At 41.0% G+C, this 24933-nt stretch overlaps 1 protein-coding gene across 7 annotated transcripts in view; it reads left to right on the forward strand.

Moving 5' to 3' along the window:
- LOC100871671 (uncharacterized) overlaps window positions 1-24933 on the forward strand; it is a 264058-nt gene that overhangs the window by 158410 nt on the left and 80715 nt on the right. Inside the window, exon 2 of one of the 7 annotated variants that reach the window (XM_086907492.1) lies at window positions 17656-17719. The exons of the other annotated variants lie outside the window; for them this stretch is intronic. Coding sequence (XP_086763618.1) covers window positions 17656-17719 — 64 coding nt within the window. The remainder of the gene's footprint in view (window positions 1-17655; window positions 17720-24933) is intronic. 7 annotated transcript variants of the gene reach the window in all.

The raw sequence follows: 24933 nt of genomic DNA on the forward strand, positions 1-24933 counted from the left end.
CATTATTGCACGCCGTCAGAGAGTGCAATTATATGTAATTGCCAACCGACTAATCTGATTAGCCGGATCGCGTTACCCTTCTCCCCGCGACGGGGTGATAGATCTGCCCGATGAACGCCATTACTAGGCGGCGTTACACACAGGATCGAACTCTCGAGGGTTATTGATAGGTAACTAACTTTCGCCGTGTATGTAAAGCTTACAGTTATGCCTTTAAGCGTTAAGGCTTAAAATAAAACATGTTATTCCGCTTCGAAGCGTTTCGTCGCTATAAATAGACACGACGCGCGCCCGAGCATCTTTCAAAGATACGGGAAATTCGAGTTGGAGCGAAGTTGGGTCGCGAATCGAACTGTGGCCGCCGCTTGATTTTTCGAATGTCGTCGGAGAGGCGAATAATTTAATAATCGCATCATCAGAACAATATATCTTGGAAAAAAAAAAAAAAAGAGTAGACTCCGCAACATCAACACGAAATATTATCAATCTCGCCAATTTCTCTTCAACGTTCGAGCCTAATTCAAAAGTCGAGCCTCGAAAGCTAAATTATATATCTTTGTGTCCCGTGAAATATGTCAGGAACAGAAATTTATCCTCGAAGATATCTCTTTTCGTCGACAACTTGTCCTCGACAAATAGAACCAAGTTGAAACTTTAAATTTATTATCGTCGGTTCGTAATAAAATATCGCCGTAGGAAGCAAAAATAAGAATAAATAAATTTCGAAAGAGCTATCCTCCTGATGGACTATTTCCACTTGGTGGTGCAAAGGGGCGGGGGTCCCCCCCTCCCTCCCCGGTTCCATATATCGAGCGGGGCTCAACTCCACGGAAAGTCGTGTTACCTGTCAATGCAATTACCAGCCGATTGTTGGGGATCGAGTCGAGCGGGCAAGGATTTATCGAGCGTGATAAATATCGAAGCGGTGCGGGATCGGTTGTTGTCCTGGAGGCCTCCTACGAGGACACGCGTATTGTACTCGCGGTTATCCGCCGCGCACTCTCAATTAATCGACCGGCTGATTGCAACCGCGATACCATCTGCTTGTTGCCGTCGCATTGTGGAACGTGGAAAGAGCGGTGAATACCGCGTGATTAACGGGACACCGCCTACGTCGCGACGCTTCGAAGGGTCGCCCCTTGGACTAATCGAAAACTGCGTTTCCTCTCCGTCCAAATCGCGCCAATTCTTCGTGCTCGATGCTCTTCCGCTCGATTCGAAATTCGTTGGGATTTTTATTATTAATTGGAAAGAAAGAATTTGGAGGAATTTTGGTAGGGGAAGTGGAAGGAAAGTAAGTATAGTCTTCGATGGATTCTAAAATCTAAGGAGAATAAGAGAAGTTACTTGGATGGATTTTCTTTCTTTTCGGATTCATAATAAGAAGATGGATATAAGAATGGATGAATCCTATGTTTCGTTCAATTTCGAAAGCAGGAAGATCGGACGTGTCCTCCTTAATCGCGTTATCTTCTTATCCGCGTCTCGACGTTAACCCATTTTGCATTAGAAGTCGACGCGCAGGACTAGTCCTATTATCGAGTCACGCGTGTTTAATAGAACGTCGGTGGTAAAGTGATTTAACGTCCCGGTGAATACGCATCAATCTATTTTCGTCTATTAAACGCGCGCGTGTGGGTACAAGTTGCGTTATCCTTAATATTCATCGACGAGAAATTGAAGTTGGGAATATCTTTTCTCGAAACGAACGCTTTTTATTCTTCACGCTTAAAGAGTTGCAACATCGAAGAACGCTCCTCGAGGAATCGAGGAAACTATGAGAAGTCTTTTTATTCTACGGTTTCCTTTTTACGGGGTTGCATAAAACGCGAAACGACGGCTATTGTGCTCCTTCGATGAAAAAAAATTTATGCGCAAATTTACGTTTCGGTGTTGTCCAGTATCAATGAGCGGAATCCTCGTGAAGAGCCAACGCTTTGTGCAACTCGTAAAAAAAAATGAATATACATTTAATGCGTAGACAGAAATACAATTTTCACTATTTATTCGTGTTCGTAGCACGTGTACATCTCGAAATAATTGTCAGAGGTTTTACCAATTAAATTTCTTCTTTGTGGCAGGCATTCACTTTCGCTGTGTTACTACTCTCGTCAGTTGTATATATACATACATATATATATTTTTTTAATTTAATTCAATATGCAACCACGCTTTTTATTTATTCCCCATAAAGACATTATCGTGGGGATAATTGCGTACATAATGCAACTTATTGCAGAATTGGAAAAAAGTTTTTTTTTTTTTTACATTTATTGGCCGAACACCTCGACTGCCAATTTCTTCTCTCTCCATCGAGTTTCCCGATGGTTGCGTAAAGAGAGAAACGTTCACGGTAAATACAATTTTGTTTCCCGCAAGCTCCCGGTATCTTTATAGCGAGCACTGTAATTGCGGTCGTAAAAGAATTTTGCGAAACACCTCGGAAACAGTCGTCATTCGCTTTCTAATTCTTTTCGCCTCTGTTAACTCGTTCCCCAGCATCGTAAATAATAAGAGGAATATATCTTTTTTGCAATTTCATCGTCGCGCTTTATTGTCTCGAGATTCTTTCGACTTCCTTCTACCGTTCCCGCGAATTACGAATTAGTATCGGTATTTCTTTCTTTTCCACCAGGAATTATCGAGGTGATTTTTCTTTATCCCTTTCTTTAAATTCTTTCAATCGAGATAGAAGACGCGTCACGATTAATCTTCGATCGGTTCTGTGAAATGAATGAAATTTTCTATAATTCGTTTCGTAATTCCAATCTTTCGAGCGAAATCGAGCCTCGTGGAAAGATCGATGGAAACTGGTTTTCGAGGCGCGTGTTCTTCGAGATTAACTCGTGCGCGAAAAAAAAAAAAGAAAGGAGAGACGGAAATTATCTTGCGGGATGGAAATTCGTATTTACGAGGCCAAGCACGATCCTCGCCAATGGTGAAACATGGTTGCTCGGTTTGCCGTTTGTCGCCAGGGTTACGGAAACAAAATAATTAAGGGGATAGAAGAGGGTGGAATTAGAGAGAGTGAGAGAGAGAGAAGTGTACCCTGTAGCTGACAGGATGCGAAACGGCGAAAAGGAAAAGGGGAACCGACGATTCTCTGGGAGTTTGTTGCGTAATCGGGTAAACTCTCGTTCAACCGGCATAACTTGGTTTAAACGTTACGTACGTTTATCGCCAATTAAATTTCCAGTGGTCGATTTATAAACCGGCCGCTTCTTCTCTCAGCTTCGATTATAAAAATTGGTATAATGAACTCGAGCTTTCGTTGATGACGATTTTAAATTTTTTTTTTTTTTTTTTTGTCATTGATGAGAAAATAATTTACTGTATTGTGTTTTGTCGGTTTAAAGAGAGACAAGTTGTCGAAAAGTTACATGTGAAACTAAATTTCTACGAAAAACATTACTATTAAAAACATGAAATTTAATATACTCGAGCAAAAAAGAATTCTTAATAATTCTTAATAACGTTTCGATACACGCATAGAGACGGAATTTATTTGTACTTCGAGTGGAGAAATTGTATTTTTGCTTTTGAAACGATTTCTCAACAGATGATCGGGCTCTTCGATTTCTCGATACGCGGCCCAACTTTTCACGCGTATTGTTGTATCCCGTGTTGTGTCCGCGCGCTTCGATCGTTCTTTCCTCGCTCCGTTTCACGCATCGTTCCCGCCTGATAAATCGTCTGTCTCGATCAGGGTTACCTTAAAAGGTCGATATCGATCGCTTGTTCTCGATAGAGTCGTTCGAAAGGAAAAGAGAGAACGAACGCGGCCGGATGATGGATGAGATTTCCCGCTTATTTCTCCCGCTTTTTGTCTTGCGGTGAATTATTATACCACCTCCCTTTCGACGATCATTAATATCCGTGGATAATAAAAATTCACTTCTCGCAAAATTCCTTTCCATTCGACGCTCTGTTGCAATTAGCAACAGAGAGATATTTCGATGATGATTTTTAAAAGGATTATTAATCCGTGATTCGTGAAATTAATTATATATATCAAAGAGGGAGAAGAGGGGAAAGATATTAATTTCACAATAGAACGAAATGAACTGTGTGCAAAATTTTGTTAGAAAGAAGATTATTCTTTGTGCCGCATGTTTTACAAAATGCATGATAAAAAATTTCTTGGGAAGGGACGCAAAGAGGAAACAGAGATAAGATAACAAAATATTTGAAGAAATGACTCGTGTACTTTCACTCGATAAAACCACGCAATAATACCAAATGCGATAGAGCCCCGATCTTAGGATAAAAAGAATCGATCGATGTATCGATATAAAAGGGAGGGGAGCAAGAGCGTGGTTCCGTGTCGATACGACGGAAGAATAGGTGTAGGTAGGGAAGGGGGAAACAAGAGGAATGACAGGCGAAGGCGAAGAATAAATCGGCGGGAGGATTTTTCTCGCGACAGGAAATATTTGTTCGGCGGTCATGCGAGAGCAGCACCGGGGGCACTTTATAATTGCAACTTGTTGCAACGGTTGCACGCTAGCAACGTGTTCTATACCAGTTCACGGTGCATGTAATTTATGGTGGTCGGATAGGTGGGCCGAGGGGTGGTGGTGGTGGGGAGAAATGGCAATTTTAACGACCGTGCACGACGGTATAAATATCGAAGGACGTGGAACAAATAATTGATCAAGAACGTGGTCACGTTCCCTGCGAAACGATGTATCCACGAATGAAACGCGTAGTCGCTCGCCTTGCGTTTGCGGTGCGCTCTGAAAATGTTGATTTTTTTCCTTTCCTTCTTTTTTTTTTTTTTCTTTTCTTTTCTTTTATTTACGTTCGACATTCATTTTAATTATATTACGAAAGTAATTATACATTTTTTTTTTAATCGTGTTTGGAATAATTCAAGAAAAATTCAATGGGCAAATTGAAATTGATTTCATTAGTTTGTAAATTTAACAATATTCTTCCATACATCTGATGGAGTTATTTGGAATGATTTTTTGAAAACTGATGTTCGAAACTGATCGATTCTTGTGTTAAAACAATCTTTTAATCAAATCCAAGCAAACGTAAATTTTCTAGAATCGTTTCGTATTTCTTTTTTTTTTTTTTTTAATTTTGCACGTATAAATTCTTCAATTTTGAGATTATATCTTACTTCGATCGTGTTCCGGAAACCGTGTTCGAATAAAAGCTAGAAATAATTTTGGAAATGAAAACCTTGAATGGAGTCGTAACAATTCGAAGGCTGAATTTTTTTTCTAATTTTCCACGGAATTTCGTGAAAAAGAAAAACACGCCACGGTGGAAACATTTCTCTGGACGAAAGGGAGAAGCAAGAAGACGAAGAGGGTGAATCGAAGGAAGGATGCTGATGAAGAGAGCAAAAGTTCGGAGGACGGATGAAGAGCGGTAGTGGGTCGAGGGGTTCGAATGAATGAAACCACTGAGGAGGAAGCTCTCTCGTCTTGTGCCACGGGACAAAGAACCTCGACGACGATACCGACGTGGAGGATACCCGAAGGGAAGTTTACTTTGATTAAAACTGTTCCAGTAATGTCGGGGGCCTTTTCATGCGTGGCTCGAGCACGGAATTCGTTTGGCTTGCATTAAAGACTCGTAGCGCGCACACATTTATCGATTCGTGTGCCTCGATGCGTGTTACGAAGCCGATTTCCATGGATGAAACGCATTCTTTACGCTTGTATTCAAAACGATCGGTGTATTAAAATTAACTTCAGAATTTTTCCAATTTTAGAAATATTCTAAATTCCTACTTCTCTCTTTTCAAACGAAGTCCTAATTTTCCAAATAAAAGAATCGTGATGTATCCAATTTTTTAAGGATTCGCCTCTTTGTTGAACGTTTTTTCGCAAAAATCGCGAACGCATCCCATTATATTTTATTATTGAAAATCCTTTTGTCATGCAAAGAAGACTTCGATCCCTAGTAACCCATCCAAAACTGGAACGATGATGGACCAATCATCGTTTCCTTCAAATTTCACGTAGAGGAATGGCACGATGAAGGGCGAGAAGGCGGGGTGCCCTATGAGAGAGAGAATTAAGCGCATCGTGGAAACAGTATTAATAGAAAGAGAACCCTCGAGACAATTTCGCCAAGACGTGAAAGACGAGAGGCTCCGACTCCTTCACGACGGTTCATTCACGACAACCCTCGACCCAGTAGCAGTCTTGGTCCGTTCTCAAAGCCTCGTCCTCTTCATCGACTCTTTCTCTCTCTCTCTCTTCGTATCTCCTTCCATTTCTCACTCCTTGCTCCTCGCTGTCCTTTCTTCACGACCTTCGATCCAACCCCTTAATTTCACTCCCTACAGAGTCGGTACTTGTAGTCGATGCTGTGCTCTCTGCCTACCGTTGCTAGCCTTTTCGCCAAGGTTTTAACCGCTCATTGAATTACCTTTGATAATTGCTTAAGATGCTCGAATGCTCTTTGTTAACGGGATTCGAGTAGATCGTACTTTTTAATATTTTTATTAGACGACGAGAGGGGATTTTTTTTTAACAATACTTGGTTTTATTGATTCTTGGACAGAATGGGTGTTGTAAGTGTTTAGATTTTTATTTTATGGATAAAAATATGAAAGGGAGAATTCACCTTGATCCATTTGAGCAATTTTTGTTGGGATGTGGAAGTGTATCGATTGAAAATTTGCTGTATTTTATTAGTATTATAGATAACTAATAGATTTCATCGGCTATGCATGTAAACAGCCAGATACCAGGCTGGGGAAAGAAACTTGAAACCAGGGAAATAGATATCCGATAAATTGAATAAAATAGTATTCGAATTACCATTCGGATAAGATCTTGAATATTGAAAATTAGAAGCCTCGGGACCCTCGATAAGTTGTAATTTATTTAAATTATCGATCCTTTGAATCAGCGAAACTACTCGTGTCCTGGCGTGGTAAAACACGGGTTCGAGTAACGGTACGAGCCGAGTTCTCTTAAAAGGATCGTTTCACGCATTAATCCGAGAGATAGAGAAGTTGTCATTATTTTCTTCCTCTATCTCTTCAGCTTAATCGCTTCTTTTTTTTTTTTTTTTTTTTTTTAATACTTTAGAGAGAATAAAATTCAAAAATCTTTTCCGCTTCCCCCTTTCCTTCCGTTCTTTTCTTTTTTTTATTTTTATTTTTCTCGTCAACCGTCGTCAAATTTCGTTGTGCGATAAATACTAATAACGTAACAAGATTTTCCAGTTACTTTCGATCAATCTGTTGTTAATCAAAAACAGTTACGGATATCGACGAGGACGTGTAAATATATAATGGTGAAATTTTATTAAAATTCGGATAATTGGAATTTAAACGAAATAACGCGTAAAGTGAAATTCGGTCGCGGTTGGCGAGCGTTAAGCCGTGGCTGGCCGGTTTACCGATAGCCAAGCCGCGCCAGTAATCTCAGCGATAGGACAATGCGTCGTGGACAATCGAGGGTTCTCGAACCTGTGCGAATTGAATTCTCAAATTGCGTGTCGCGTAAATTGGCGGCGTATCTTTAATCCCCTTCGTTGCCATCTCCGCGCACGGTCCAATAATCGTAAAGGGTAATTCGTGGACGGCACACGTCGAGGGCAGGCATTCCATCTGGAAATCTGTTACGCCACATTTACCGCCGTAGCTAATGCCGCGTCCACGTAATCTCTCTCTACCCGCGCGTTCGAATGCAAAAAGTGGACAAGAGAGCCCATCACCAGCATTATTTCCCCGCATTTCTTTACGAACGTGTTCGAATAATTTCCAAACATTCGAAAAACATGCAAATTTATCCATACCTCTCCCAACTTCGAACAAAGATACGTATATAAATTCTGAAACTCAAACACCATTGGTTTGCACCTTGTACTCCTCCTATGGAATAGAAAGACGAAGGGGAAAATGTGAGCGAGGAGGCCGCGTAGTAGAGAGCAGCTCGATCGTGTGCGGTTTGGTTTTTGAATGAAAAGTGACGGGTAATCGGAGCGCGTATCTCTGGTAATCGATCTCGAAGCGCGTCGAACCGTCGGGATTCTCACACGTAGTTACATTAGCAGTGGAGAAGGCACGGTCTCTCGTTCTCGCCACGGATCGTATTCCAGATAGGCCAATGGCATTGATCGGAATATCGCGTATCCGCTTTGGATATTGGCTCTCCCGCGTGGGACGAACAAGCAAAGCGTGACGCTCGGCCACGCTCGTGTATACCACCCCGCCTTCGCTCGCTCTTTCCTCGCCGCATTTTCTTCCTGCCTCGGCCCGTATGGAGGGAGAGAATATTGCGGAGGCCTTTAAATAGAGGAGAAACGTGAATCAGAGGAGGTTGGTCTACGCTTTCGAAATGTCTACGTGCAATTATCTTGGCCGCAATTAAGGATCGTAACGCGATCGAGCGTGTGGGCGTTGCAGAGTTTCTCTCTCTCTCTCTCTCTCTCTCTTGTTTCGATAACGAGTAATCTGGCGTGATAGGTTTTATCCGCGCGTACACGTGACATCGCCAATACTTGACGAGCCTTGGAGAGAGGAAAAACCGGATTATCTATCTGAGGATTTTTAGGGTGAAACGTTACTTATTTGGCATGTTTGGAGCTCGTTTGGAACCTTTGGATTCGGGATAGGAATATTATATTTTTCTTCCAAGTCGAGTTAATGGTTTCGTTTCATCCCGTAGGTAATAATACATACTGTTCTCGAATAGCTCTTCGAATCTTGTTGAAACGGGACACGGCAATCCCACGTGGCTATTTCTAGAGATATGTATATATACGTAGAGTCCATTCCTCCAAAACGACAAGAATTTAACGCTTAATCCTCGTAGCGAGAACACGCTAGTAGGCCGACTTATCTCGCCGCGCACCCGTCGCGTGTATTCGCATTAAAGAGGATCGAGAATCCTCCTCCTCCTCCCACCCAGAGGTACACGAGCTTTTCGAAACGTGTGTAAACTATAACCCAGCCAGGAGTCACGAATCGAGCGTGCGACCTCTCGACGATATTGCTGGAAATTTCTCCAGCAATTTATCGTTCTCTTCTTCGAACGAAGGGACTCGCGATAATTATAAATCGTTGTAACGAGCTGCTCGATATCGCGAGCTTTGAACTTGGAACTTAACCAACAGCTTATGTCGTTTCTCGCGATAAACCAGCGTCCGAATAGCCGAACGAACGAACGAACGGGTAGGTTGGTTTTTAAACGAGGAGCAGGTATACGCCAGAGCGTGATGCTGTATCGTTGCTATTCGAGATAATTAAAGGGCCGCTCGAGAGCGATGGTGCGATTTAGATAGAGGGAAAAATGGGATGGTATATATTTGGTGTTAAAGTTAATATTGTTTCGGGTATTAAGGTTAATCGCGATTTTTAAAGATCGAGATTGATATTTCAAGATCGGTGCGCTCTCCGGGTTTAAGGTTAATTGCGATTAAAGCGTGCATCTCGAGGCGTATATAATGGAGTTTTGGTTTGATATTTTCTCCAGGATGGAAAATTGCATCGATTAGCGGTGAGAAAAATCTGGCTTTCATTAAGAGAAAGCGCAGTTTATGTAACTGCGGAATAATGACGAGCGGCTGAATTTGTTCATCCCCGGTTTATGATCTTCGCTCGACTTAATGACATTGCTTTTCTTTTCGAGAAAAGAAATAGAACTCATTTCATAGTTCGCATTAATCACTTTCACGATTAAAACGATCTATTGATTATTTCTTACTGTTTGACGTACGCATTTTTCGTTACGGATTCTTCAATTTTCTCCAATTTAGATGTGAAGTCTTCTAAATCAAAATCTTATTAAAATTAGGAAAACTTTGAGCCGCTATAGTTCCGAAGACCCGAACTTTTAACGAATGGATGAAGAGTCGTTAAAAGCAGAGAGTCTCGCTCTTTAAAAAACGCTTTTTCATTTATTTCGATACGACTTCCCGTTCCCGAGATATCACCGTATAAAGAAAATATAATTTTTTGGTCAATCGTTTACCTGTTAAAATCCTATTAAACCGTATTAAAATTAGGAAAACTTTGAACCGCTATATCTTCGAAGATAGTAACTTCCGGTCGACGAGCGAAAGGCCGTTAGAAGCGCGAAACCTTCCTCTTCGAAACCCATTTTGATTCATCCCGATACGACTTCCGGTTCCCGAGATATCGTCGCGCAAAGGCAAGGATAATTTTTAATCCTTTATCTTAAAGCCAACAAACTACAAACTTTATTAAAATTAGAAAAAATTCAAACCGCTACAACTCCGAAGATAGTAACTTCCGGTCGATGAACGAAAGGCCGTTAGAAGCGCGAAACCTTCCTCTTCGAAACCCATTTTGATTCATCCCGATACGACTTCCGGTTCCCGAGATATCGTCGTATAAAGAGAAGGGTAATTTTTAATCGTTTACCATCTTCGTCCTTGTCGCTTACTCGGGCCTCTCGCTCGCACCTCGTTAAACCGACCTATCCCAAAAACTCGAGACGAGTGCCAGACGCGAAGTCTTAGAAAAACGCGTAGTACGCGTTTCCAGGAAAAAATGCAGGTCAATGACTCATTCATAATCTCTATTAGCCGCTACGAAAAATTCGACTCTTCCTATCTCGGCAACGGATCGAGATATCGAAATGAATGAAAAAGTGACTTCGATGGCGATGTTTCCTCTATGTTCTCAATGATTTTACTAGTAAAATTTTTAGTTTCTTCTAATGTTTTTTTTACATGAAAGAACCCAAATTTCTTTTTTTTTTATTTTGAATGAATTAATATATGATATATATATATATAGTTGAAATTATATAAAAATTCATAGTCTAACGATACTATTAGATCCAACTACCAATTCCAATGAAACAGATTATACGCCCGAATGATCGATGAAATCCTAGCAGAATAAGAAATAATCCAACGAATCCGTAACAAATAATATCGTGTGTTTAATACATCGACCGTTCGGATGATGGATAAGTCTTGCCTATTAAAGTCAAAGGAAGAAGGAGGAAAGCTTAGCTCGGATCTCTGGAGTGGATTAATCCGCGTATGGGTCAGGCTTGCGGAGATATTGGAGCTAAACGTCACACACGCGCCCCTCGTGCACGATGCACGGCGGCTCACCCTCTGCGATCTGCCTCGATCTCCGGATTGTTTTGATTGACAGGAACAAATAAGAGTGACGTGGAATCGTGGGGACACTGTGTTATCGCGTCTGATCCTTCGGTATCGCCTCCCATGGGTGGATTAAGTGAAACCTTTTACACGAATACTTTGTGACGTGTATCTTTTACGGCGTTCGATCGGGAAATTCATAGTCTCGAAATGTGACCATTGTATTAAATTTTTGTGCATTTTTCTTTTAAACATTATACATTTTATTGTAAATTTATAAGTATTCGTAGATTGTGTATTGAATTAATATTCTTGCAATTTCTTCGCTTGAAAATGAATTGTTTTTACGCAGGATAAAGTTTTGGTTAAAATATCGTAGTAAACAAGTCCGTTAAAATCGCAGTGTCAGGTGTTGCATCTCGATATGTTCCCATCAGGTAAAGATAATCCGCAGGAAACCAGAAACCACAGTTTCTGTTTACATTTTACTTGGAATAATCTGTTTTCGCGGTCAGGAAGCGGAAACGCCGTAGACCACTTTTTTTGCTTCACTTTTCACCGTTTCTCCGGAGGAAGCGATATTAAAAGCGTCATTCGAGCTTCGATTCGATCAAATTTCAAATTTTATTCGTTCGTTCATTCGTTCAAGGAACACGCGTAATTATTTTTCCTTCGAATCAAAATGTTTTTATAAATTTTCAAAAGCTCTGTTTGTTCTTACCACGACATTTCGACAATCATTTTTATCGAGCAGATCGATAGGATCGAACCAGAGCCATCGATCCCCTCCTCCTCTCTTTGTTCGTCGATGCACAGCCTCTTCATAACGCGTACTCCATCGTTATTACGATTATTTTCAAATTCGTGCCCGTGGGAGGACGAACAAAAGGGAAACGAGGAGCGCGTAATTCCCTCTGGAATTGCTGAACGATGCTGGCTTGTCCAGCCATCTGTTGCCTTTCAAGGATAAAATCGAAAGCGGAGCTAGAAAATCCGACATCCTCTTCTTCCCTTCTTCTTATTCGAAAATTAATCTCCCTCGAATTTTTGCGGAATATGATTCATTTAATAAGTTCGGTTGATCAAAAAATTCTAACAATTAAAATATGATTCGTGCGTTACGTTTCTCCATTTTATATTATCCTTACACATTGAACGAACCAGGCAAAGATTTGATTCCTCGCAAGATCGATACATAAATTATTCATCCATTCGTGCAATGGATCCTGTCACCAAAACTGCCGCCATAAAACACTCGGGTCCACTCCGCAAAATCACCCTTTATTATCGTACCATTACCATTACGATACACCCTTGTACACGCATTCGACTCGAGATCTCGAGAATTCTTCCATTTTAATCAATACCCAATCCCATCACCCGGCGAATAAATTCACCTTCACGATGTTCAACCCTTAACGATCTCTCAACGAATACGATCCCTTGGCCAGAGAACAGTCGAAGGTCTCGTCGAATTCGTCGCGTCGAGTGTGCGCGTGGACCATAGAAAATTCCGGTTTGGAAACAACGGCGAAGGGATGAAATATCTTTCTGCTCGGGATCTGTGTTTTATTGAGCGCTAAAATTTAACGGCGGACACCGGCCCCGTAACTTCCGGCGTTTCCTAGCTCTCCCCTCCGCCACGATGAAAGCCACCCCGTGGACAACAATGGTTGAGCAGCCACCGTGGAGAAATACCTTGATCCCCCACAAAAGGTAGCCAAACACGACGACGAGCCCTGCTCAATTATTACGTCGCGAGCGAATCCGATTGAACATTTCTATGGAAGGTCTCGAACGTTCGTTTCCTTTCGTCTGTATCTTGATGATCGATGAATTTTTTAATTTTCTAAAGCTTTTGTCGTGGTGGCGCTTGCAAGTCGTTTCGAGTGGTGGAATGACGAGTGATCCTGGCGCGTATCTTGGAATTGTCAGATTCGATAAGTTCTCGCGGAAAGAATATTAGTCCGTATCGGAGAGGAAGACAGGTTGGACAGTTTTCATTTCCATTAGAGCAACATCTGCCTTCTTTCTTATCTCTCTCATTGACGAGAACTAGCTAGCTAGCTGGGTCAAACGGCAGCCTCGCAGCTACGCTCACCCCGGTCGCAATTATCTTTCCTCCCTATGCGTTTTTTCCCTTTGTTGTTCATCTGCCAGCTCGGTTGACGGGCGCACAAAGGCTTGCCTTGGCATTCGCCGACGAATTCTGACGTTTCCTCGCCCGCTTTGTGCCTCCTCCTCGTCACAATTTTCTAAAGTGCTGGTCACGATAACAAAAGAAAAGAAGAAAAACTTATTCGATGAATAAATATCTTCGAATCTGCCTCCAAACAAATTTTTCTGAATTACATTCTCTTCCATCACGAAATTCCTCTCTCGAATAATTACTTCGCACGAATCGACCAGCAAAGTCGAGAAAACTAAAATTCCATATTATTTTAATCGAATATTTCTCGAATCCCTGTCGCGATTCGCAATAATAATCCATCGTTCCATACGGAGAGGAGGAACGGGAGAAGGAATCGGGGAAGACGCGTGTCTGAAAGGGTGGAAGGAAAAAGGAAAACAGGAAGGAGGAGGAGGAGGAGGAGGAGAGTATCGATATTCATGGAGCGGAAGGCGAGTGGAGGCGACGAAGCGCGACGATGCGCGCTAGATTGGCCGCCGCTTTCACAGATATGAAATTATTGTCCGGGCCAGCAGCCCCTGTCAAAGGATCGACTGACAAGTGATCTCGAACGAGGCACGACAGCTTGACTAATGCGGTTACACCGGGGCCCCCTCGTCGTCTAACCAAATGAAATACACCCACGTGAAATACACCCTCGCGTGGAACAAGCTGATGTCACGAAATCAATGTTCCCTTCCTTCCTTCCTTCCTTCCTTCATTTCTTTCCCAACGAAGAAATCATCTTTCCCATCAGCGAAGGAATTCTTCTTCCTCTCCCCTCCCTCGATGTATGCAAAAACGGGGGTGGCGACATTGATGATTTATTCGTGACTCGAGCAGCGTGTCGAGATTACATATGTTGGATTGGAAAAATTTAATACGCGAGAAAACAGGTAAAGCTTTCGATAGAAAATAAATGCGCTGTTTGGAGGTTCATCTACAATCTCGATCCTCCTGATAAAAAAAATATTATTCTCCCAATTCAATCGTCGTGGATTATTATTCGATTATTGGCCGAGAAAAGGAAGCAGCCACCACACGGTTCACGATATTCTCGAGCCGAGAAGCTGTACACCTGACAGTCGAATATTTTATTACCTTACGGAAGTTGCAACTCGCCTTCTCTCCATCCTGGACCATGACCCTCAAGGTGCGGTCAAACTCGCTCGACAGCCGCGCGATACGTAACATGAACTTCTGATGTGTTTCTCCCCGCGAGGAATTTCAAGAGGTACGGTTGCACGTGTTCGTTCCACTCGTGCTACGAATTCCGAGTCGTTCTACCGACGTGCGTTTCGCGATACAATTCGGTCGGAGAGAATGGAAGGGAAACGAAGAAAAGGAGTGGTCGTTTCGAACTAATACAAATCTTGGAGATATTTCTGGAAAGAAAAATTATTGTCCAGACTTTGAATTACGTACAATGAGGATGGATGTTTACTTGTATAAATGTGAAAACACTCGAAGAATTCTTTCTTTGTCCGCTGGAGGGGGAGGGTGGTAGAATAGCGCTTGGTATATATATATATATATACACACGCGTCATTCGTTTGCCAAGGGTAGAATCGAAGTATTCTCGTTGGTAAAAAAAACCTTCCACGAGGAGGAATATATATTTTCTCGTTGATTTGCAAAAGATTGCGTTTCTATTTACATAAAGTAAGAAGCGAAAGGGGGTTGAATACATTTTTCGGCCTTCTTCTTTGTACGGGAATAATGGACCTCTCGGTATTCTTCGATTCCCTTGCGAGCGATTGTAAAGTGTCGTCCCGTTTTCTTCGGAAATAAGATTCGAGATCGCGAAATTTAAAAAGTGAGATGAAAATTTGAAAATCGGAGAATATCAACAGATTGCTCCAATTTCACTTTTCTCCTAATAATAATAATCTCCAATTCTATATAAACTTATCTTAATGACCTTTTGCAAATTCTTCCAAGCGAAAATCTCCCACGCATCCCCCAAAAAACACACGATTCGATGAATCCACCACCGACGGACAGAATACAACCGTTCCCTTCGTTCGCAACCCTACGATTCGATACTCATTCGATACGCACAAAGAGCACGGAGTCATTGCTGGAGTGAAACGAAGCGTGGAACGAGCACGCTTTCTTCATCAGGAACGTTCAATTTGAATACACACACATACACTTACGCCCTGATACTACAAAACTACCTGAAGGAAGGAGCGGCGTTGCGCGCGAGTAACCTCCTGAATCTTCTTCTCTTCGGTCAAGTAACAAGACACCGCGAAGTAGTAGAGTACATATTGATCTTCCATTTCCTTTGGATATATTCGGCGTACCGTGTCCTCCCACGTTGCTTGGCGAACGATGACGACGGCCCTCCTCGTTCTTCCCGTGGAACCTCGACGATTCTTCGAGGACCGGTCCCACGGGGCAACGATTACACGAATCGGTGATTCATAATCTTGGTGTTCGTGCGATTCGTTCTTGAATCACGTAAGAAAGGGAAGAAGAGAAAAGTAAGTCGAAGAGTTACTCTATTATTTCTTAAGAAGAGATTAATTTTTATTTGGATTTCGATCGATTTCGACAGATTGGTTTCTCATCTATGGATGAAAATTGGAAGAAAGGATTAATTTTTATGCAAATTTTTCATCGATTTATTATCGATGCTTTGATAAAAGTATTATGTGGAAAGAATTGGATTCAGGTTTTCGACAAATTTGCTGTTCCATTTCAATCGGTGATGTGTGCATAGAAAATGTATGTGTTTTTCACAGCTTTATATTTCATTCTCCTTTCTTCATTTGCTTTTAATATTCACATGTTTGGGAAAGATAGGCTGTATATTTCGCTTCGGAATATAGCCAGAATTAACATCTGGGACGTGCAAACAATAACGCGACCTCGGGCCATTCGGACAATAAGAAGGGGGGCCACCACCCTGCATTTAAATATCAATAACCAATGTTCGCTGTGCGGTAGAGCGAAATCAATAATCGATCATTATTCCCCGCTTAATCAACGCAATTTGTATTCTAATTGATTCTTAAAAATTTTCCACGATCGAAAAATCGACGAATACGTTATGATAGATGAGATTTTTCAATCCTAGCCGAGATGAACCAAGATAAAGAACATTGCCTTTTACGTAAAGTCTCGTCTCTGCGAGCGAGTTTTCAAGGCTTTCTCATTCGACACGGTACGTATATGGAATGTGGTGCTGCGCGACTTAACGAAACTTTAAAGCGTCCCCCAGCGTTATAAACTACCCACGATGATAAAACTCCTCTCGGGCCAGTTGGAGGATTTATGGGTGGAGCCTGTATAATTGATCCCCGTTCCGTGTTTTGCGAGATGCACCCGTGATTTCTCGCTTTTGCGAACGTGGTTTGTGTAATGGATCGTTCGCGCGCCTCTTTTTGCTCCAACGTCGCTTCAAGAAATCGTGCTTCTCATCGTGAGAAAACTCGAGGAACAACTCTTCTTCGAAGTTTTATCGTTTCTTACAAAAACATTAGCGGATAGTGCGAAATATTTTTTCGTTTGATCGAATTTTTCCTCGAACTTCTTGAAACTTTATATGTTATAACGTTATATCGTTATACGAAGAACAAAAGCGTGTGATTATTTTGATTCACATGATAAGAAAAGAAGAAGAAAAAAAGAATAGATTCTACTAAAACAAATCACCATGTTGGAATAGATGGATGGGCGCGTGATCCTTCTGTCCAAACTTGGCGCCCTCCTAGGGTTGGAAGGAACGACCGATAGATCGGCAACGAAACCCTCGTTAAACCGGCGATTCATCATTCGTGGAGGAGTCTTTAAGGACGATTAGGCAGAGACGTCGACGAGTAAAAGGGTCAAAACGTGGCTCCGTCCTCCGTCAAAACCGACGAGGGAACCTGTTTTCCTCCCCTCGTAGCCAAACTTGGTTAACCCTTTTTGGTAACTGGAGCAGGGCCTGCTTTTCTGTTTTTTTTTTTTTTCCCTTTTCTCCTTCGAAGGGAGGGGGAGCGACCACGTGCCTTCCAGCTTCGTTTCTCCACGAGAGGAGAGTTATTATGCTCGTTAAATGCGCAACTACCCGAGTTGTCGATGCAACAATGGGGGTGAAGATTCTGTTAGACATCGCTGGGGGCTATCTTGGATCCATATTGAGTCATACTTCCGTCACACGTGTCCTCCTTTGATTAAGGGACAATATAGCGGTCGTGGATGAGGGCGGATCTGATGATGTTGTTCGATTCGAGCAGGTGACTTCGAGTTGAACGAATGAGAGAGAAAACAGGGAAGAAATTATCGAAAACAACTCTGTGCTTTTTCTTCTACAATTTCGCGAAAATTTAGAATTTTCGAGGGCTCGTTCTATGATCCAAATAATCTAATGAATAATCTAATAATGATGATGATCCAAATATTATCCTTTATCTTACAAAGATTGGTTCTGTTTTCAGGTACGTAGATGGCACAACGGCACCGCTAGTTCCTTCCTCCCCAGTGTCTAGAATCTGCATTAACGTGAGTAGATCAAAGCGCGAAAGATATTCGTGCAAAATTGCTTCAAAAGACAAAGTTTTCTCCTCTCTTTCTTTTTTTTTTTTTTTTTCGATAACGAAACGAAAGAAGGGAACGCGCGATTGTCTCGTGCGTAATCTCGAGGGAAGCGTAACCTCGCGAAATTTCAATTTTCGGCGCGAAATCTGCATAACTGGAGGACGAGAACCAGAGTGACGAGAGAGGGAAGAAAGCGAAGGAAGCGGTAAATCTTTTAAGTCTCGGCCATTTTTGCGCGAGAACCGCGAATAAAAAGGGATCGAGGGACAAGACTGTTTCTCCGCGAAACTTTTCTCGCGAGATTCTCGAGAGACGACGAATTTCACGAGGAGGAAGAATTTCAAGGACGAGGAAGTTTGGAAAAAGTTCTTTGGATTCGAGAGAATCGGGGATGAAAAACGACGAAGAGTTTCGAATAATTTTGGAAGAAGAATGGTCCATTCGTATTTTTCGTCGTTTCTTTCTCACTTTGAAAAAAAAATTCATAGTGTAACGATTTCCTCCTTTTTTATTTGAAGTAAACAAATTTTTGGGTGAGAGCAAACAAATACCGAGAAGTCTTGAAAGGAACGTTGCTTTCCGTTTTGGGGTGTACTACTACCCTCTTTTTCCTCCCCAATTCTCTCTAAACTCGAGAATGTTACTCCGAATACGTTCCTTCGAAAATATTTCCATCGTTTATCCATCGATTTGATCGCTTTAGCTCTTGTTTTTTGTAAAATTTCGAATCGATAACAAAGTTAACTGTTAACCCTTGTATAATCAGAGGGTTATTGAATTAAACTTTTATCAGACGTGTTTCATCTTTAATCCTATGACGTAAATATCAAAGTGTGGGGAAGAAAAATAGTATCGATGTTGTTGAAGTATGTAGAGAACGATGCTACCTGTTTACGGTTTTATGCCTTGACGACAGGCGGCCTCTTCATTTCTATTAGCTTCCCTTCCAGCCGTTTCACCCTTCTACATCTCGCCTTCAACCAAGAAGCCCGAGAGAACCCATGACACAAGCTCGAAATCCTCCCTTCGCCCTAAACCGCTCTCTCTCTCCCTCTCTTTCTCTCTCTCTCTCTATCCCCTCGTGCTACGTTCATCCTTCAACCAACCCTCATTGTTCTTCATCCTCCGCCAGACTTCGATCTTAAAGATGCACGAATCCTTTCCAATGTTTAATTCTTGCCATGTCATCGAAGCCAATTATTCAGAATAATTATTGATATAATTATTATTACTGTTATTAATATCGAGAAAGATTTCCAAATTCAATTCAAATTTTCACATTTTTAATTTTTAAATAATTCCAGTTTTTTTAAAGAACAAATATGTGCATCAATTATAAAATTATATTTGCATTATTGTATTCAGTACAATTTCAAGCCAACGCGATATCAAAATCGAGAAAAATAGAACAAAAATTTAGAAAGAACAAAAATTTATCTTCTGAAATATCGCTTTATAAATGTATAATAAGTAGTGTAACTCGCGTACAACTCTCTAGAAATAAACACGTACACGCGAATAAAATGCACAGACTCTTCTCGGTAAGGCGATAACGTATCACCATCTGTATAAACATCGAGGTACCGAGAAAGAGGGGAAAGAAAAAAAAGAAAAGAGAAATGAAAATCAAAGCAAAAAGATAAATTATCTACAGTTATACGTACGGTTAAACGAGCGTGCACACTATATTTCACCGTTGTCAGTTTATCCGCGACACCTGGTACACCGAATCCCTCTTATTTCGACGGGTATCAGCGGCGCAGAACAATCGTGGAGGGAATCTCCGGGATCGGCGAGATCGATAGCGCCAATAAAACGCCACTTTCGCCGCTATAAATCGAACGGCAGATCTTTTTATTGCTTCGGATATCGATTTGCGTGGTAATCACTGATGGATACACGAGCGCGTCGGATGGATGGCTGGTAGATCGTGATCGACCTGTTCACGATTTATCGCGAAAAAAAAAGGAAACGAAATTTTTTTGAATAAAAATTGTCGAAGGTGGAGAATTTTTGAAAGAGAAGGATTTTTTAGAAGGATATAAATATATTTAAAGGAATTTTTTAAGAGGGAGAGAAAGGATTTGAGAAAATTGTAAGAAGAAAATTTGAAAAAAGTGTCGGAACCGCGAAATGTTGGAGTGAAATTTCAAGGTAGAAAAAAAAGGGGAAAGAGAAAGTGAGATTTTTAAAATGATCTTAGAAGGGGTGTTAAACTCGCGTTGTCGTGAATAAGAAAGGACACGAAGCACTTAAGAAACGCGTAACTCGTTTAGCTGAATTGATTAAAGCGTTCGTTAAGATTGCGTCGAGGCAAGAAGCTTTTAAACGATTAATCGTTAATGGACCTGTCGTGGGTCCTGTTATCTCGTGATAAGATTGTTAGTCGTTCGAGATTGTTTCTGAAATATTCTTAAATATATAAAATTGTTAAAATTAGTTTTTTTCTTAATCTTCTTTTCGAGATAGGGGACAAAGCACTTTGACAGTTTCAGTCGAATAAATCGTATCAGTTCCCTGTATAGGAAAACGTGCTCGACGATCGTTAAGAACATGGTCTCCATTTTCCGATATAAAAATAAGACGAGTAAAATAAGAGTAAATGTTGATTTAGTTAATGGCCCGTCCGTTTCGTCCGACTTTCGACTCCATCGTCTTGTGTACAGGGTGTATATTTTTGGAACAATTTCGAGGAAGGGTAATGAAATAACATATCGATATAGATATGTACCTTATTTCTTTACAAAACAGAAAAATTCTTTTTTAATTCACATATATCATTACAATTAAAACACGGCGCGACTGCTTAAAAAAAAACGTCGAAGAGCTTCGTCGAAAACAAAGCAATTCGATCAACTTTTCAAGCGAAGAAAAAAAAAAACACGATCCAATTTTCCAACGACTAAACGATGATTCTCCCTTCCTAAAGTACTAAACAATTAGCCAGGAATGGAACAAAAGACGGTCTCGATCAAGCGTCGTCTCGATAATAATTTAAAACTTGGAATTCTCTCGATCAATTGTTCCTTCGTCTTAAAATATGACAACTCGGATCCGAAGAAAATTACCTCGTGGAAAATGGAATTCGATATCGCGTGGAAACGGGGGACGCGAGTTAAAACATTGAGGAGGAAGGGTAACGAGGAGGATTTTTGCTTTGCCACGCTTACTACCATCGTTCTTCTAATCTCCACTTCCGCGCCTCCTTCCGTTTCAGACGTTTCTCGTCCTTTCTCGAGGATCGATTCCCTCTGGAATTGGTATGGAACACCGCGGAACTCCTTTAAGAGAAGAAAGTGTCTGTTGAGAAGGGACTCTCTCGATGCCAGCTCGCGTTCAATCCACAGGGTTTTGTGGGAAGAACGACGATGAAGAGCCTATTATACGCGTATTTTCCCTTGAGATATTACAAACTTGACGACTCCTTTTTGTGGATTTTTCTTTTTTTTTTTCTTTTTCTCGAACAGAGAATAATAATCGATAAGAAAGAAAACGATAGTTTGGAAAATATTTAAGTAAAACTTGGCGCTTTCTTTTTTTTTGAGGGACGATAGCGAAGAAAGAAAATTGATAATTTGAAAAATATTTGGAGAGAGAGTTATATTGTTAACCTTCGAGTGGATTATTGGAGACGTTGCTCCCTTATTAAGTTTGAATGATGAAATTCGAGGGAGGGAGAAACGAAGCGGTGAAGGAAGAAAAATAAAAAAGAAAGAGGAGTGGAGAGACAAAGAGACGAAACAGGAAAATAAAGATCGGCGAAAGTGGCTCTCTTGAATTTGGCATCTGCGTTTTATTGTACTCCGTTCAACCCTTACAAAAGTCTCGAATACACGCCGGAGAAGGACAAAAACGTCGACATTTTATTCATCTTTGCGAGCAAATCAACTTTCACGATAATAATAAGTCCGATATCGTATTCCTGCAAAAACTCTATTTTATAATGACAGTACGATTTCTGGAGGACTGTGTTTTGTTTCCACGAATAAAAGCAGTTCTTTTTTCGTTCGTAGAATTCGCTTTGAAGGAAGCGGAAATAATACCCTGCGTCTTTTAAAAAAATAACGCATTCTCTTACGTTGAAGAAAAATTCTTCGCAATTAATATTCTTTTTAATCGAGTCTAGTAAAAATAAAAAAAAAAAAAAGAAAGAAAAATTATTTCTTCGTAATTGTATATAATTATTATTATAATTAAACGTCACTTTCTCGATATCTCAAATTTCAACTGAACGTAAAAACTTCTCAAACACGTATCAAACTTGGAACTACAAAAACTACAATTCTCCGACTAAATTATTCCCCTTGCGATTCTTTCGCTCCTACGAAATCCCATAAATCATATTCCTCGAGGAATAAATTTTTCAACCTCTTCTTCCCGCAATAATTCTTCATTTCCGTTCTGTACTCCGCATTCCGCCCGCTAAGCGTGCTTTACGTCATCGTCCGCTACCGTATGCCGCGCTTCTTCTCCATTTTCTCTCCCCTCTTTCGTCTCTTTCCAATCACCCTCTCTCCTCCACCTCCCTTTTCTTTCTTTCTCGCGCCTCTTTCTTCTTCTTCTTCTTCTTCTTCTTCTCCCCTTCCCTTCTTTCACTCCTCAATTTCGGCACCCTCGAGCCAAGGATCGGATCTCTCGTGGGACGGTTCCAAGGTTTCCCGCGACTTTCTTATAAAGCGAAAACACGGTTGGAAAGGGTTGATATACATTCCACGCGAGCAAGGCCAACGTTTACGACGCAGACATGGATTTCCATGGTTTCGCCAAACAAATACGACGACGAGGTTTCGCGATGTTGTTGACCGCGTCGAATTGCTTTCTCCCTCGAACACGGGGGAAAATTGTTGCCGGGATTCGAGATTATGGCCTCGCTTTATGAAATCGGGCGAAATGCTTACGTTTTATCGCGTTTGGGTGGGTGGCGCCGTTAAAACGTTAACGATTCTTGAGGTATTAACAGGTTTTCTTTCTGTGCAGGCTTGCAATAAAGTTAATCGGGAATTTAATCAAGTTTCTTTTTTTGATTCTTTTATTCCGAATTATTCCAGATTCTTAAATTCGTTGAAACGAAAGGAAGTAAACACTAACCGATTTGTCATGACACGTGATTTAAATCTACCAAGAAGAAACCTTAAGAAAAATAAATTGCGAAGAGCATAATAAATTTATAACCAATCGTTCCAAGTTGCTTGTATCGAGAATTAAATAGAATGGAAATCCGAATAAAAGAAAAGGAGATAAAAGGTATGTATGTTGGCGTACGTTCGCGTGATAATAATAATCGAGCGGGTATAGTATGTTGTAACGGAATAACGGGGAGAGAAGTCGAGTTTCATAAATAACCGAAATGAAATCCGGCCAGGATATAGTAGTAAGTGAAGATAACAACGTGTCGATATAGGTTAGAGGATGGAAAGGAACGTTATAAGGACCGTGCCTATAAATTTCGCACTATTACTTCTGCCAAGTATACGGTGGGGTAATAAAATGCAATATAACACAGGTTGAACGTGTCTATGTAAGAATCCGTACGCGCCGCGAACATGGGTGAAGACCACCTATGGAGCGAGTCCGGAATTCGAGCAAAAAGGAGATAGTTTTCTTTCACGGGGTATGGCGACGTTGAAATTGCGCGCGCCTCACAAAACTTTGTGAACAAAAAAAAGAAAAAATTAGACGAGAGAATGTATCGAGAGAAATTGTTATAATCGTTGAAAAGATATATCTCTTTAATGACGACAAAGATCTTCGAAACAGAACAGCCTTTATTTTTAAAATAAAAAATTGCTTTGACACTCGAAAATTGTTCAAACAGAACACTTATGTCGGAAATCATAATTTATAAAATTCCAAATTTCCTTCATCTTTTTCAATCTTCCATATTATAAATTACTTTGGGAAAAAACGTGCATTCGACGCGAGATATTTATTGATCTGATCGCAAAAGACGATGACGAACAGTGACGCGTATTTCTCGATCGACGTGCCTTTTCCTATTCCGCGGTTGATTTACATGGCAATAAACTAACGCCTTGGCGTAGCACGAGAAAAAGAAAAATAAAATAAAAAAAAAAAAGAAGAACCGCTTTTGATTTATCCACGTACTTTCGCCAAGTACTGGACTTCTGCCAGGCCGGAAGGTCCATCTCGCCGGAAATCACGGTCATAATTCAGCCAGCGGCCGAGAACGGAACGAGAACCCGTAGAACCGTGAAAACACCCTCCACCCGTGGAGAGGTGTCTCGTGTCGCTGGAATTTGCATAAAACGGGCCGCGGTTTTGCAAAATCAATTTGAACTTTTGCGGTTCCGACTTAGTCCACGATTTCTGCTTTGCCTCGTCCGTTCTGAACGGGGTACCCTCTTAACTTTATTACGCCCCCAGAAGGAACGTCTGTTTGCAGAGTACGGTAATAAAGTCCTCCCGTTGGTGAAAGGAAGACGACGTTGAATCACGTGAAGCGGATTTTGTACTCCCAATCTTTTTTCCCTCTCTTTTTTTTTTTTTTTTTTTTAGTACTATTTTTGTCGCTTTTTTCTTTATTTACGGTAGGATTCTGCGTAATTAATTTCTCACACGGTACAATTTTTGCATTTCGTCGTACAACTCTGGCGTGTATTTTTTTTACGCCTCGTTTAATTTGTATTCCAATCTTTTTTTCTTACTTCTACTTTTTTTCGCGTTAAAAATTCGATCGTTAAAAGAGATAATGTTTATCACCGTTCTGTATTTTTTCTTTTCGGAGATCGTCTATTCCCTGCTAGCTCGTGAATTGAAATAAATACGCGAAATAATATAAAATCAACGAGGATAACGAAAGTATAAGTTATAATTTAAGATCTCGAGGATAAAATTCTTGTCAAGATTTAGCGTCTCGTTTCACGGAGAAAGAAATGCATTTAACGCCCGATAAAGGAACAATGGGCAAAAGAAAAAAAGAAATGAGAAGAATTATTGGTGGAATCTATGACGGCCAATGATCCACCGATTCCCCGACAAATCCGCCGCGACTTCCGCCCGCTCTTTGTGCTGCGTACCCCGATGCTTTTAAGCAGATGGAGATTTATGCGGTCGGTAGACGAATTCCGAGCCGTTCACCGGATAATGGAGAGCACTCGTGGAAAAATCATGCATGGACGATTCGTTCGTTGACCCCCTTTGCATTCTGCTGACTCTCC

The sequence above is a fragment of the Apis florea genome, unplaced genomic scaffold, assembly GCF_048593485.1.
Source record: "Apis florea isolate Af1SG1 unplaced genomic scaffold, ASM4859348v1 contig_2897_pilon, whole genome shotgun sequence".
Classification (NCBI taxonomy): domain Eukaryota; kingdom Metazoa; phylum Arthropoda; class Insecta; order Hymenoptera; family Apidae; genus Apis; species Apis florea.